The sequence below is a fragment of the Stegodyphus dumicola genome, chromosome 10 (assembly GCF_044657685.1).
Source record: "Stegodyphus dumicola isolate Sdum_Otavi_A_Nest chromosome 10, ASM4465768v1".
Lineage (NCBI taxonomy): Eukaryota > Metazoa > Arthropoda > Arachnida > Araneae > Eresidae > Stegodyphus > Stegodyphus dumicola.
In genome coordinates this window covers 79,552,363-79,568,163 of record NC_140777.1, presented here as the reverse complement: position 1 = coordinate 79,568,163, position 15,801 = coordinate 79,552,363, and the positions used below count along the sequence as shown (strand labels likewise).

General features: G+C 32.5%; 1 protein-coding gene across 4 annotated transcripts in view; it reads left to right on the top strand.

Annotated features, from left to right (window-relative positions):
* Positions 1–15,801, top strand: part of Hr39 (Nuclear hormone receptor FTZ-F1 beta) — a 279,902-nt gene that overhangs the window by 235,147 nt on the left and 28,954 nt on the right. For all 4 annotated transcript variants that reach the window (XM_085825122.1, XM_085825118.1, XM_085825120.1 and 1 more), the window contains exons 7-8: positions 1,958–2,137; positions 11,112–11,362. In XM_085825122.1, the coding sequence (XP_085681248.1) occupies positions 1,958–2,137; positions 11,112–11,362 (431 nt within the window). The remainder of the gene's footprint in view (positions 1–1,957; positions 2,138–11,111; positions 11,363–15,801) is intronic.

The window sequence follows — 15,801 nt, the reverse complement described above, 5'->3', positions numbered from 1 at the left end:
GTCATCAAATTATTTCAGTTGTGATTCAGTTTTGTTATTCAGTGCATCAACAGACAGCAAGTGCTATTATTTTCATTCTACAAGTCTTATATTTGCTGAATTTTCCAGAGCAGAAATTATGCCCTGGCAAAATAGGAAGTGTTGCCAATTGATTCTTATCAAGGTGATATTTTTATTTTTAGCTTATGTGAATTTATAGTTAAAATAACTAGTATAGAATAAAGAATCTTCTCTCTCTCTTCCCCCTTTTTTTAACAGAATGCAATGGGGGGGACCCTTTAATTCTAAAGTTAGGTGCATGTGAATTAATATCATATGTAGATTCTTAATGATTTGAGAGTTAATTATTCTGAGCAATACATTTGTACTTAGATCGTATATATTTGAATCCTGTTTGGCTTTTCATCTTATTTGTGAAACTTTCTTGCCTTTCTCATTTTATATTACACTGTTATCTGAATTGTACTAACTTTCATTTCTGAACATTCTTCAACTTTCTTTCTTCTCATATGAGTATTTCGTTGGAGAGAACTGAAATAACTTCCAAACAATCAAAGTATGTAACTGTAACTTGAAATATTTCACTTTTGCATAAATAAAAGTTTTAAACTATAATTCATGGTGCTGTAAAAAATAATATGGTTTTTGAAAATTCAAGGTGGTGATCCAACTTCTCTCAAATAGGAATGGTTTTGTTAGCAAAATGGCAATTATATGTTAACTTCTTTGACTGCTTATCTCGGTATTTTCACCAGTATGCAATTTTCCCCTTTATTGAAAAGCACATTCGACATTTGCCCATTTAATTGTCAAAAATGCATCTTTTACAGTATTTACATTTTGAGTCATGTTTTGGTCCACAGATGGCATTATTGTCTTATAAATTTCCATAATTTCTATGAATTCACTAACTGATTTTGTAAGTGCCCTCGCTGTTGTCATTTTTTATATTCAAAATATGGCTTGCAGGAAACGTTCAATAACTGATAGAGCTTATGTACCTGATAATATCTGTTATTGAAAGTGATTTTGATTACTTTGAAGATAGCAAAACAAACTGGTACATCTTATACCCATCTCCAGATAATGATGACTCTGAATATTATTCGATAACCATCCAAAATGTGTTCGGCAGCAGTTAAAAATAGATATAAAAATTATTCTGCCAGGCCTGCCTCATTTAGCTTGTCATTTTGCAAACTACATACCTCCCCCCCCACCTTAAAAAAATCAGACAGTATGCTGTTTATTGCAATAAAACCGCAACTGCCCCTCCCTGGTCTATTATTCAGTATTATCATTAGTAATAATAGCTTTTATTTTTTTGTCTGTAGATGACATTCAGGCATGTGTTACATTCATACATCTATTTCTGAATATTTTCTAGATTGTACTAGCTCATTTAAAGCAATTGACTAATTTGAAGTGATTTTTTTCCCTTCAATTCCACTAAAGATATTTAGTTAATATTATGTGAAATGAAAGAAAAATGTTCTTAAGTTTTACTTTCTGAGTGTTCAGTGTGACATCCTTTAGTTGTGTTAATACCAATAACTTGGATCATGACAACTTGTTCCAAGCTGCCTTTTGTGATTGTGTACACGGAAGTAGCATTATGGTTTTTGAGATCATGTAGGCTTCTAGACAAGATCACTTGAATGTAGCATCCTTAATATAAAGGAAAAACGATGCATTGCTTAAAGTGTAGTAATTTTGGAGGCCATTTTGTAGAACACCAAACTGTAAGACATGTGATAAAGTCCTTCATTGAAAAGAGTTATTATTCTGTGATAACATTTTTGCAGGATATATTAAAAGTCAGACTTCAATTTTCATTCGATCTGTATCAAATTAATATACTATTAATAGACATGAAGTTGCTTATCTGAAATTGGTTCAGCACCAATAACCCTGCATTCAAATATATAATTTATTATAAAATGTAAAATTTTTTCAGCTATCCGAGAAGACAGAACAAGAGGCGGACGTAGCACTTACCAATGTTCATATACATTGCCTGCAACATCACTTGGTGATGATCGTGTGCCTTTCACGGGTGATATCAGTATTTCTCCATCTTCACTTCCAAGTGATTGCCATACTAAGCAGGATATTTCCTCCTCCAGGTCTTCCAAAGGTATGCATTAAAAGAATTTATTTTACATGTTTTAATTGTCACAAGTTTTTTTATTTTTTAATTTATATATTTATTTTTGTAAATGGAAAATTTTCTTTCAAAATGAGAAATTTAGTAATAATTTTTAAACTAGAATGCGAGTCATGTTGACATGCAAGTTGGAATTCCTGAGACAGAAGTTATGAGTTCTGTTTTTAAGTATAATGTTGAATATGTTGTTAACATCAAGGGCAAAATACAATCACAGATGATATTTCTGATTAAGGAACTGAAAAAATATCCTTGTTGAAATCTTTCATTTATACTCTTTACAGACATTGATATCTGTTCTCTCTTTATTAATCTTAGTTTTTTTTTTTTTTTTTTTTTTTTTTTTTTTTTTTTAAATATTGATTTGTGTGCTGTGAACAAGGTTTGGATCAGGTTGTGGACAAGAGAAAGGGAGTTGTGTCTATCCTTAGAAATGGCTTTGTGCACTTCACAGCTGATACCATGCTCAAGTGTTCTTCCAGTTTTGTTATGTGGGGTCATTCCAAGAATCTTTCGTCCTTTTTCCCCCAACCACCAACCTGTGACAGGATTTTTTGCTAAAAAATATTTTAAGTGTCTTCATGCCATAAAGGCCTTTGAAAACATCCATGATTTTCCAGAATTAGAATTGGGTCCCGGTGCCATGCAGCTGGTTTCTGTAACACAATGCTAAATAAAGCAGCTGACAACTAATCCTGGTTTAACAAATTTTATTTCTAGTTCTTATCGATTTATAAAATATGAACCGCTACAGAGTTACTGTAAGGTACTGATAGTTACATACATAGATGCTTAAACACTTGACATACAGTAACGTCCGGGAGACATCATTGATTTCATGTGCCATTGTAGACTCTGACGTTTTGGTGTCATCAAGAATTGCCTTCGGCGAACGATGCACAGTATATTATTATTGTTGTATAGAAATGCAAATTTGAAAATAAAACATTCTGTTTCTAAGCTTGCACATGAGTGTCCAAATTAAATGGTATTCTTCAGATGCACATTTTATTTGTATAAAGGGGTTAAGACAGAAAATAATGTTCATTTTATAAACAATATATAACATCTCTACAATAAACTGCTATTTTTACTTTTATCACCAAGTAGTACATCAGCACTGTATGCAGTAACAAGCAGTGAATGTTAAAAAAAATTTTTTCTTAACCAAGAACTACAAAAGTGTTGGTAGGGGTTTGTCAGGTCATATTTATGCATTTGTGAAACAATGAGTATGCCAGAGGAGCTTGGTAACTTTGTTTGTGGCAGTATAGTGGAATGTCACCTGTGTGGAAAATCAGTCCATAAAATTTTGGACAGTCTACAGAAGCTAAAATCCACTGTGTGTGATGTAATTGTGAACTGGAACTACTGAGGCATTGAAACTGCAGAAAAATGAAGTGGCAGGCCCAAAAAAATTAGTGAACACAGCTTTAAAACTCTGAAAAGAGAAGTGAAACAAAATCGCAAGTCCTCATTGGTTGAAATCACTCAGGAGTTCCCAAGTTCATCAGGCATTAGTGCTAGCAGCAGGACTGTTTGTCAATAGTTGAATATCTTGGGATTTCATGGTTGTGCAGCTCACAAGCCCATCAGTGCCCAGAATGCAAAGCATTAATTGCAGTGGTGCAAAGCTCACCATCATTGGACTGTGGACATGTGGAAAATGTTCTTTGGAGTGATGAATCCTGCTTTACAATCTGGCAGTCCGATAGACACATCTGTGTTTGACGGATGCGTGGTGAACACTTCTTAAGTGACTGCATTGTGCCAACTGTTTATTGGTGGCAACATCATTGTGTGGGAATGTTTTTCATGGTTTTGTCTGGGTCCTTTAGTTTCTGTGACTAGAAACATGAACTCTGAGGTCTATGGACATCCATGACAAAGCTGCTATTCTAACTCTATGGCAGTATTTCGGGCAAGGCTCTTTCAACAGGATAATGCTCCATTCACACATTGAGACTTGCCCAGCTATAGTTGATGGAATGGATGTTCAAACCTGGACTGGCCTTCTCAGAGTTCCGATCTAAACCCCATAGAACATCTTTGGAACAAATTATAATGCAGATTACATAGGCAACCAAATTGACCATTCTCACTGACAGCACTTGTTTCAGCTGTGATGGACACCTGGAAGTCAGTTCCTCTGGCCACTTATCAAAAACTAGTGGAAGGTCTCCTCAGACATGTGCAAGCTGTCATCGATGCTAAAGGGGGACCAACATCATATTAAAATGTCTCAGGGCTCTCTTAAGTCTATACCACTGGATGTCCAGATACTTTCGTCTAGATTGTGTATAATAGGAGGGAGTAGTGTAGAGACAAGTGCATAATAAGTAATGATCTTAAGAACTAGAAATAATATATAGGAGAGCAGGCACTTTAAAAAAATGAACACCCAATTAAAATGGGCTAATCATTGTAATTTTTAATTATTGAATGCTGGCTCTTGTATGAAATTTGACACATCAGACTTTTCAATAGGGGTTTTCTTTATGCTTTACTGCCTAAAAACTAATTCACAATTTCAAACAAGTAACTACAGATTATTTAATTCTGTGTCATATACAGTAGAGTCCAGCAAACTCAATTCCTGATATCTTGACATTCCATGCAACTCGATAATTTTTAGGAACTTTTTTAAGATATTCATCTCTAGGCCAAACAGAGCAAATATTATATACAGTACATATGATTATTATTTATGCATATGTTTTTCTTGTTTTGCTTAAAGATTTGAATGTTCTTTTTCTGCATTTTTGCCGTTTTTGCATTGTGCCATAATTCTTGGAACTGCCTAACAAATTTCAAGATATGTTGCAATTCTTGGCAATGCTGTTTGCTTCTTTGGAGGATCAAAGAAAATAAGGTAGTAACTGGCTGCTGGCTCACATTCCTTTTTATTGTTTCAAAATGTTAGGGGACTTATCTAAAGTTTTGTGACTGAATCTTATTGCAAACTAAACTCGCACCAGTTCATTGTCGGTATCGTTCCTAAGCAGGGTTCGTATAGTCTTTAAGAGACCTTAAAAGTCCTTAAGTTTTTTGGAATCGATTTTTGGTCCTTAAAAGTCCTTAATTTTGGCCAAAATCACCAGAAGTCCTTAATTTTAATCATCTGAAATTTCTGTTTGTTTTTACGACTGCCGTTTTGGGCGTGAATTAGCATTTTGCAGGAATATTTTTGGCAATTCACTGACAAATATGGCAATTTTTTTAATGGGTTCATGAGTTATAATTTGTTCCTATTTGTAATATAAATAAGGGTGGGATACTTGAGTTTCTGAGCAAGAAGTGAAACATAAGCATTTCAAAATTATTTCATTTGTTGTAATGAAGAGCTCTCAAACAACTTTCCGCTTTTCGGGATGTGAATTCTTTTATTAAATGGTTCTAAACTTGGCAATTATCAACATTTTGGCGATTTTACGATCGGTTTCTGTAGAAAATTTTTAATTCCGAGATCTGGGAATTTTTTGATGATTTTTTAGAACATTCTAACATTGATAAATTTCATTAAAATAATGGTAATATATTGGAATTATATTTAAGAAATAGCATTAAAATAAAGCATATTTTTCCACTGTCGTATTATAAAGTTCCATTTTGGCCACATATTATACAATTTTTTGAATCTGAAAAATAAGCAAGTAATAATGCTATAAAGCACAGTTTACAAAATAGTTTTTAGCAAAAGCAGAATAGCATTGTTATTAATTAAAAATGCCTTTTTAATTTTTTCGTGATAAGAATTTTCCCCATTTTTCAGAATGATCAGAATTATCAGAATATGCATCAGTTTTCTCTATAAAATTAATTTCACACTTTTTTCCCTCCAAATTTTTTCTAAAAACATTTATGGATTTTTCTGTTACAGAACTGGTAGGGGTAATTTTTCTTTAGGATTTTAGACATTGAAGCTTGGAAAGTTGAGAAAGATTTCTAGGCAAATTTATAGGCCCACGTTTCTAAAAGATTCTAGGAAAATGTGATAAAATGAAAAATCTCTCCATGGTAGTAACACACAGTTTCTTACATTTTGGAGAACATCTGGAAGAGCAATGAAAACATAATAGTGGAATGTTTTACTTCTGATTCTAGAATCGCTTTTTTAACATTTTTATCTTCCCTTTATTTTCTCTACTTTTTACTAGATACAAACATGGAAAATATCAAAAGTACTTCTAATCTTATCATATGGACAGGCATTATAGAAAGGAATTTTTTTTATTACTAAAGAAATTGAAAGCTGACAATTCAAAAAATTCATCTAATATGTCTTAATGCATCATACATAGAGCTGGCGCTAGGCATTTTGTCACCTGATGCAATCTCTGTGGATCCTAAATTCTGCTGCTTGGTGCCTTTCTAAATTCTGCTTCCAATGCCTGCTCTAAATTCTAAAAATTATGCCACACCAGCTCTGTGACCAGACTTTACCATATGTATTTCATATTTCTTCTGAATGTTTGTATTACTAAAGAAATAAAATTAGCAGATTTTTCCATACACTCTAAATGCATTTAGTCTTTTAGAATAACAGAAGTCTTTAATTAAATGCCAAAAATTTAAAGTGAAAAGGAAACGTGTTGAAAAAAGAAACTAAATATGTAAAGAGAAAGAAAATTATTCTTCAAAGATATGTACAGTTATTATTATGTAAATTACCCAATTATTTACAGTTTCAGCCTTTACTATAATTTCCCATTTCTATTTCCTCATCAGAATGCAAATCACTGTTCACAAGACAGTTTTTAAACTGAGGTTTTTCGAGTGTAAGACGAGTGTGTTTCTTACCTCCACTTACTCCCTGCATTAGTTCTGTCAGCTCTGATAATTTGTAATTATTAGTCTTTCCATTACTGCTGCTGACATTTGAGTTTATTATGACAATAGAGTTAAATTGAAACCAGATTAAATTGAACCAGATTAAATTGAAATTAAATTGTATAGTCTTTGACCACTAGTCCATATTTTTAGTTTGAATTTGACTCTTGTTTAATTATATCACCGTAAACTGTAATTGATTTTGTTAGCGTAAGCACAGGCCTATATGTTCCAAGTTCTTTTTGAATAAGAAGCTTATTTAAACCTTTATTTAAATGTATTATCTGATTTATAGTTACTTTCAGACATAGTGATAATTTGCTTCACGTCTGGGGGGGGGTCAGACTATTTAACTTTTATCAGATCAAGTAAACCCTCATAGGTTGTGGTCATCATTGTGGAGAGGTTGGCAGTTATAAGATAAAACGCTCAGAAACTAATGAGAATATTGTTTTGCATATTGAGACAAATTTCTAATTGTTAGAAAACATGCTTAAGGAGAAGGAAATCGATATAAATTAGCCAAAATATCTTGGCAGGCCTTCAAATTAAAAAGACGCATAATTATTTTGTTGAGTTTTATGTTTTGTAGCTGTGCAATTATCCTAATATTGTTTAAAAATCAAATGTCAAAAATTGCATGTATTTTAAACTGTGAAATTTTATGAGATTGTGATATTAATAGGGTTTTGTAACAAATATTATTAAAAAATAAATTTAATTTAATAGTGGCCATGTAAATGTATAATGACTAAGATTACCTAATACTTAATTTAATTATAACTTAATGCATTCCCTTAAAAATTATCACTCTATATTAAAGCAAGTTATTGCCTTTCGTTAACACGCTGAGCCCGGCGTTGTGCCTGAATTTTCGTTTGGCTGGCGTCGGTCCACAGGACCGACAGTATTAAAGTTAAAAAATAAGTGTAGTCTTAAATGAAATGTGATTAAATGTAGTTTTAATGAAATTTATTGAAACGTTCTAAACAAAAATACGACTTAGCTTTACACATATTACAATATGAAACAACTATTTGGGTAACATTTTTGTCTATCTTGCATCCAAATAGTTTTGAATTGTCATCATAACATTTCGAACAATACTTTCAGACTTTATGTGCGTCTCCTTCCTTTTTGTATAATTTATGAATAATTTAAGTCGGCAATATTGCACCGCTTGATCGCTCGCTGCCGGCTGAACGGAAAGGGCAGCAAATTCGGCGCCGGGCTCAATGTGTTAAGCTTTACCATGGTCACAAGGTAAAGCACAAGAATATAAAAATTCATGTGAAACTTATTCTTTGCATCTAATGAGACTTAATGCAAAACAACTTATCACCGCTAATGCTTTAGTGGCTTGACCTTAAAGTATATTAACCGAGTTACAACCCCTGGAACTCTACACTAAGCTGCAACACTAACAGCGTCAGACAGAGGTCAGCTAACTTTCAAAACTTATTTAACTGTGCCTGCATCAGGCCTTTCAAATTTGTTCTGATCAGCAGGTTTCTCTAAAGGTAAGCAGGAGCGGTGACAACAGCCAGTCTTTTGTTATGAATCATGCTGACTGTGATTTTAATGCTCATTTTAATCTATGCTGCTTGACATAAAAATCTACTTGCTATTTACTAAACCTAAATTTACTTTACTGAGCACATATGTGACATAATGAGACATTAAAAAAAAAAAAAAAAAAAAAAAAAAAAGCTAACTGTTAGTAAAACATAACTAAAATGTCACTTATCTTCTTTCAAATATGTCCAATTATTATAAATGTAAAATATTTAATGCTACTTGATAAATTTCATAAAATTAATTTTATTCTCAAGTGTATTAATAATTATGTTAATTAAGATTTGTTTAATAATAATGCATCCTACTCATATTCAGGCATAGCTATAATATTTTTAATTGAATTTACTCAGTTCCCATTTGCTCATAGGTCTTTAATTTTTTTCGTTAATGGTCCTTAAAAGTCCTTAATTTTCGCGTGCAGAAATGTGTATGAACCCTGCTAAGTTTCCATCCAAGTGTTAACGTATTTTTGGGAACTTTTGATGTTCTGTGAAGTGAAAAATGTCGTTCGAAAAGAAAACAAACTAACATGACAATGAAAATGGAAATACATATCTTAAATAAACTGGACAAAAGGGAAAGTGTAAACAAAATTACTAAGGATTTAGATGTTGGACAGACTACGTTGTGGGGTGGGTTGGACGGACGGTGTTAGGATGGAAAAAGAAGAGGTCCGAAATTGAGTCTTGGTGTGTGAAAAGAGCATGTACAGATAGTTTAAAGAAAAGAAAAAGTGAGTGAGGTGCTTTATTTGTGGCTGAGGCAAGAAAGGGAACAGGAAATGCTTATTTCATGACCAATTTTACAAGAGAAAGCCCTAAAATTTCCTGATGAATTTCAAGGACAGCTTAGATTTTTTGCTAGTGCTGGCTGGCTCAACAGATGGAAAAAGCTGTACGGCTCTAGGCAGTTAAACATTTGTGAAGAAAAACTATCTGTTGACTTGGAAAATGCTGTAATATTAAAGGATAATTTCCACAAACTAATTGAAAAGGAGGGTATATCTGGAGATCAAATTTATGATTGTGATGAGACTGGTCTGAATTTTCGAATGCTACCTTTGAAAACGTTGGCATTCAGGGAAGAAAAGAACGGCACCTAGCTACAAAAGAAACAGAGTCACAGTCTTGGCATGCAGTAATGCAACAGGCAGCCATAAGCTGAAACTAGTGCTTATAGACAAAACAAAAAATCCCCGGGCGTTTAAAAATGTAAAAAAGTACACTAGTGAGACTGAAGCCAGCTATGATCTTCCTGTTTGGTACCAGAATCAATCAAATGCATGGATGAATAGAGCAATATTTAATGATTGGTTTCATCAACAGTTCGTTCCATTTTAGTCAAGTTTTTATAAAAATTAAAAAATCTACAAAGGAAGATGATTATCATTCTAGACAATGCCTCATCCCATCCTGATTCTGAACAGTCATGAGATGAAGATATTAGAGCCATGTTTCTCTCTCTCCTAACATAACTTCAGTGTGTCAGCTGATGGACCAGGGCATTTCAGAGTCATTGAATCAAAAATACAGATTAAAACATCTTTCATCTCTTTTCTTAGCCTTGGTGGAAGGGTGTGATATGATGAAGAAACTGAAGGAAAAAAAAAAAAAAAAAATAGATATGTGTGTTGTTGTTGGATAGATAGCTCATTCTTGGACTGAAATTGAGCAGATAAGCCTTATTCATTCCTGGAGATGGAGAAAGTTGCTGGACCATTCAGAAAACAAATTTCATGAAAGAAGAGCCAGAAAATTGTGAAATAGTTGACTCAAAGAAGTTACTGATGGTGACGTTGAAGAATGGATGGGATAAGTTGAAAATTGTGAAACTTTAGAACATGCAGAAATGGTTGCACTGGTGAAAGACATTGTTGATAAAAGGAAGCTGAATCAGAAAACGAAGAGACAGAAAGCAACAGAAAAGCTAAAATGATGACTATAGTTAAGGACTGAAGGCTGAAGGAATGCTCCATTACATGAAGGAGCAAGGTGCATCTAGTATGGATATTTTGTTCCTCCTTCACCTACAGATGAAGCTGCACGACGACGGAATGAGTGCGAGAGACAATTTACTGTCACACAATATTTTTCTACCAAGAACTACTAATAATTTTTCTCAATTTTTGCAAGTTTTTTTACTTAATTATCTTAGGGTATTTGTTCTTTGTTTTTTATCTTATGACTCCTATTCTGCCAGAAATTGACATTAAAAAATCTACATTACTTTGATGATGTGCTGTACTTTTCTGTGTCCAATGTTGTGCTGCAAACGTTTAGAGTAATTTACAGTTAAATATTAAGAGTTGTGAAAATTTCACCCCTTATTCCATAAAACTCAACTTTTCGGAAACTTGACAGTCTCTCAGTCCATTATGTCGAGTTTGCGGTTATCTTGTGCTTTTGGTCATGAAGGTACATTGTTTTTAATGCATTTCTGTGTAATATTTTGTTTTTAGTATTCTGATGTTTTAGATTAATGACGTACCACATATGTGTATGTTAAAATTTAATCTTTAATTATTTTTGTGATGAAGAATCTGCAGGTGCTAATTCTCCTGATGAACAAAACCAGCCTATAGTTCCACCTTTAATTCATGACATACTCTCTGTTGAGCATCTATGGCACTATACTGATCGAGATTCCAGCAGATCATCTAATCAAGCTCCAACTAAAATGCCTGATGGTGATCAAGATTTTCTTAGTAATTTATGCAACATTGCAGATAATAGGTTATACAAAATTGTCAAATGGTGCAAAAGTTTACCCTTGTTTCGGGAAATTGGGGTAAGTTATTTTAATTTCTTTTACATGTAGATATGGTGTCTAGCCTATTGAAATTTACATTGGCTGTTGTAGTGTTATTTGTTGTTGTATAGTATATTTATTCATTATTTTAATATGTTTCCTATTGAAAAATAAAATATTCTTTTGTGCTTTCCAAATAATAATATAATTTTATTTCATTAAAAATATGCATTTGTAATTTTACTCTAATTTAGGTAAAAAGAATAAAATGTTACCTAATGTATTGATTTATTTAAAATGGACAAGATTAGTCAAATGTTCGTTAATTTTTATTGCTATTAAAAATAATACATTTGATTAAATCAGTCGTTGTTTTAAAAAAGGTGGTTATATAGAAGAAAATTAATGAATTTTAATTACCTTTAGAAAAATTGAAAAATCTTATCATTATAAAGTAATGACTTAATCTTTTTAAAAAAGCTAAAAAGTTAGAGCATTTGTGGTGTTCATGCAGTACTGTGCTTTTCTAAATGCAGCGGTGTTAAACTGTAATTAAGAATTTAGATACTCTATATTTGAAAAAATGTCTAAATTAGTATATTTAACAAGCATTTTTCTCCTTTCTATGAAAGGATACTTTAATTTTATAGTGCAGTTCTAATTCTCAATCCATTACTTTATATATGCTTTCTAAAATATTTCAAATACTATCACATGATAATTCCTACTAAAGACATTTTATTGAACATTTTTGACAAAATTTTACTAAAATGTAAATTAAAAATAAACATTTAAAATTAAAAATATCATTCTTTAATATAGAGAATTAGAACTGCATTATAAAATTAAAGTATCCTTTCTGTATTTTTGAGAGCATATATAAAGTAATGGATTTTCATAACAATTTATGATTTTGCTGGTGAATACTCTGTCCTGCCATAAGAAAAGTGCTGTTAGCTGTCTTTATTTTTTCGATTAGCAATTATTAAACATTAAATTATTATTATTATTTCAATTTTAACCATTAAATCTAGAGCCACATAGTATGAAAAGGTAATATCATGGAATATTGATAGTTTTGTCTTGCTTTAATTATGCCTTTAATGCATGTGATTTTTCAATTTTTCCTTATATGTATTGCAAATAAGAGTTATAATAATAAATTATCTATCTTGAAATAAGGTTCTCTTTTTTGCTGTATTTTTGTTTTAAAATTTGGTAGTATCTTATAAATGGGTATGTTAATAAATGAAATTGCAGAGTGAGAGAAATAAATAAATTATGATATTTTAAAGAATAATTACACACTTTCACTAAATATTCACTAATACTCACCAAGTTATTACTAAACTATGATTTATTTACATGAATTGGAAAGTAATAAAAAGTAAAAAGCAGTTTTTTACATAATGCATCAGCATTCATCATTGTTAACATCTTGTCTGCGTGCTCATCTAGATGGTATGCGAAAGTTAACGTCGTATAGTTACAGTTGCTTGGCCATTTCCTGTATAATTTAGCCATCTTACATCGTATTCTGTGAGATGACAAGAGCACACAGTTGTTGCAAAGCTGAAAATTAGGTTTTTTTTAAAAAAACTTTTATTTTTAAACTCAACTTAAACTGACTGACTTATGATGCCGGACAAACGAACAAAATAAATATTCATCATATAGCAATCATATAGTGGAAATGGGTCAGTACAGTAGGGTGCATTGTGAATCCCACTAGGGAAAAACAATAATCCAAATTCAATAAAGCTCCATGTTTCTTAAAAAGCCTCCCGCCTCAAACAAATGGTGGGACATGACAGACCACACACAAAATAAATACACAAATGCAATTAAATTTTAAACACACAAATTTATTGATTTCTAGAATAATATAAGTTAACTGGGTAAACTGATCAGTTCCCTACCATAATAATACTATGCAAAATAATACAGAATACCGCACCAAATTACAGCTTGCATTAATTAACATTTTCAAATCCTACAGTAACATAAATATAACACTAATATTTTACTCATTTCATTTTTGACTTCAAGTATTAATTAAGGTAATTTCCTTTAAGAATAATGAAATTTGCAGTGTAGCGATTAATTAATTTTTAAGCAAATTTAACCCTACGATATGATATTCAAATTTCAGCAAACATTAAACTGACAATTCTAGCCTGGTTATTAAGAGTAATCATTAATGTAATTCAAAATAAATAAGAATAAAAAATTTTCAATCAAAGGGTGAAGTTCATACATCAAACTCTTATTTCTCTGAGTTTTAATAGTACAACAGATCGTCCATTTTGTTGACCCTTCGTAGAAATCGGGAATGCCATCATCGACTGATTAATACAGAGTTTTAATAGTTCAACAGATCATCCAACTTATTTTGTTGACCCTTCGAAGAAATCGGGAATGCTATCATCGACTTGCCAGATGCAGGTCAATGATACAGTGCTATCAGGAACGCTTCAATAAAATCAAGATCCAAGGAAAAATACTGGTATCCGGAAGCTTCTTTTTAAATCAGGAACAGTCTTTATCAGGAATGCTTCAATAAACCAGGGAAAGGCCTTGAAAGGACCCAAATGGGAAAGGCACTGGGCAAGACAAACAGGAAATCCTACCTGCACTTTATCACCTCGGGAATATCTATTTACTATTCTCAGAAAATTATAATGGAGAAACGACGATGCTATAAATTTTTTGTGATGAGCTCTAGTGCCTTTTTTTCAATGCAAATTCTCATCTGCTCAAAGCCAGAAATCCATAACCGCAGCCCGCTGGTTCTTGGCATGTGCGAGAGCAAGACTCGCAAAAGGTCAAGCCTCCACACTCTTTTTCTCCTTTTCCTTTTAGCTCAAAAATCAGAATCTGGATGAAGACTTAACTTCTTACAACGTGCAGCCTCCAAGGTAAACTCGTTTCTCTGCCCCCGAAAATTTCATAGGCTTACTAAAAAATTCATAAAATTAAATCTTGCCAATCCCAGAATTTTACTTTATCTTTAACTGATAAAATTCCACCCCCATGACGAATCAAAACAAGGCAATTCTGACAATGCAGTCCTGACCATCTGTATTCGGGACGTGGGAAAGTAAGGTAGACTCCTTAGCTAACAAGCGGAAACTAAGTGATAAGAGAATCCATTTATCTAAGCTCGCTGAAAGAAACACTGCAAATATAACAAAGCGAAAGCAAGTGAGAAATGAGAAAGCTGATTTAAAATTTTAGTTTCAGTGTTATTAGTAAAAAAGGTCACCAGCGAAGAAAGCGACAAGACAACACCCTAACTGCTTCCACTGTTAGTAAAAGGCCATAAACCAGGTGTCTCCTGTTTTTGTTACACTACAGTTTCAAGAACCACCAGCTAAATAAGGCTTTAACAATTTAAGAATACTCTTTTTACCAGATTAAAATATACATGAGTACAAATAAAAATACTAGAATAATGATATAACATAAAGCGCATATTAATATAATTAAAATTTGCGACATAACACAATTAAATTAAACACATAAAATGCATTAAAGATACTAATCCTGTTAAAGAATAAATGAAAATACTAAATTAATGCAGATAAATGAAAATAATATGGAATCAGAATCTTCTAAAAACAACAGCTGGAAAAATAAAAAAAATAAGACTTAACAATCATTATCAAAGAAAAGTCTGATAGGATTTAAATTCCAAAGGTGTTGATCAGTTCATATGAAAAAATGTCCACGAAACTCCAAAGTTACAAGCGCTTGTTTTCATAGGTTCATTGAAGAACCACATTTTTCGACATCATACGAGTCATTTGGCTTGATTTTTATGTTCTTGTATGGTCTGAGAAACTTGGGTGTGGTTTTTAAGGCAAAGTCCATAGTGTATATGCTTGATTGCTACTACACCATAAAGCTGGATCTTACAGGATGGTTTACATCTTAAATTGTAGTTTTTATGATTTTCATCCTATGCTTTCAAAATCTGTTGTTTAGCTTCCTGCTGAAGATAATCACGAGCTTTGACAAAATCTACTCTGTGTTTAACATCTTTGTAATTTTGCCATGATTAGTAGATTTCATTTTAGTTCCAAACATGAGTTCAAATGGATACTCCGGTGGTACATAGGGTGATCAAATATGAACAAGCTTTTATTGGCTGCTTGGTACATAGGGTGATCAACTATGAACAAGCTTTTATTGGCTGAGCGTTAGGATGGGTATTTGTATGTGCTTGGGTACTTGAAATCATTAGAGGGCGTTGCCTAGAGTCAGGGAACCACACCAGCCACCTTGTCCTGTGCTTTATATAGTAGTCTTTATGGTGAATGAGAGGAGTGTGCCTGTCCCTATTTAGCAACACGTAATTATAGCTTTTCTTCAGCCATGAAATGGTGAAACTAGGTGAAGTTTACCACAAACTGCATGCTCACTTCAGGGAAGCAACCCTTTCATGGTCAAGAGTGAAGGTTTGGTGCAACAAATTC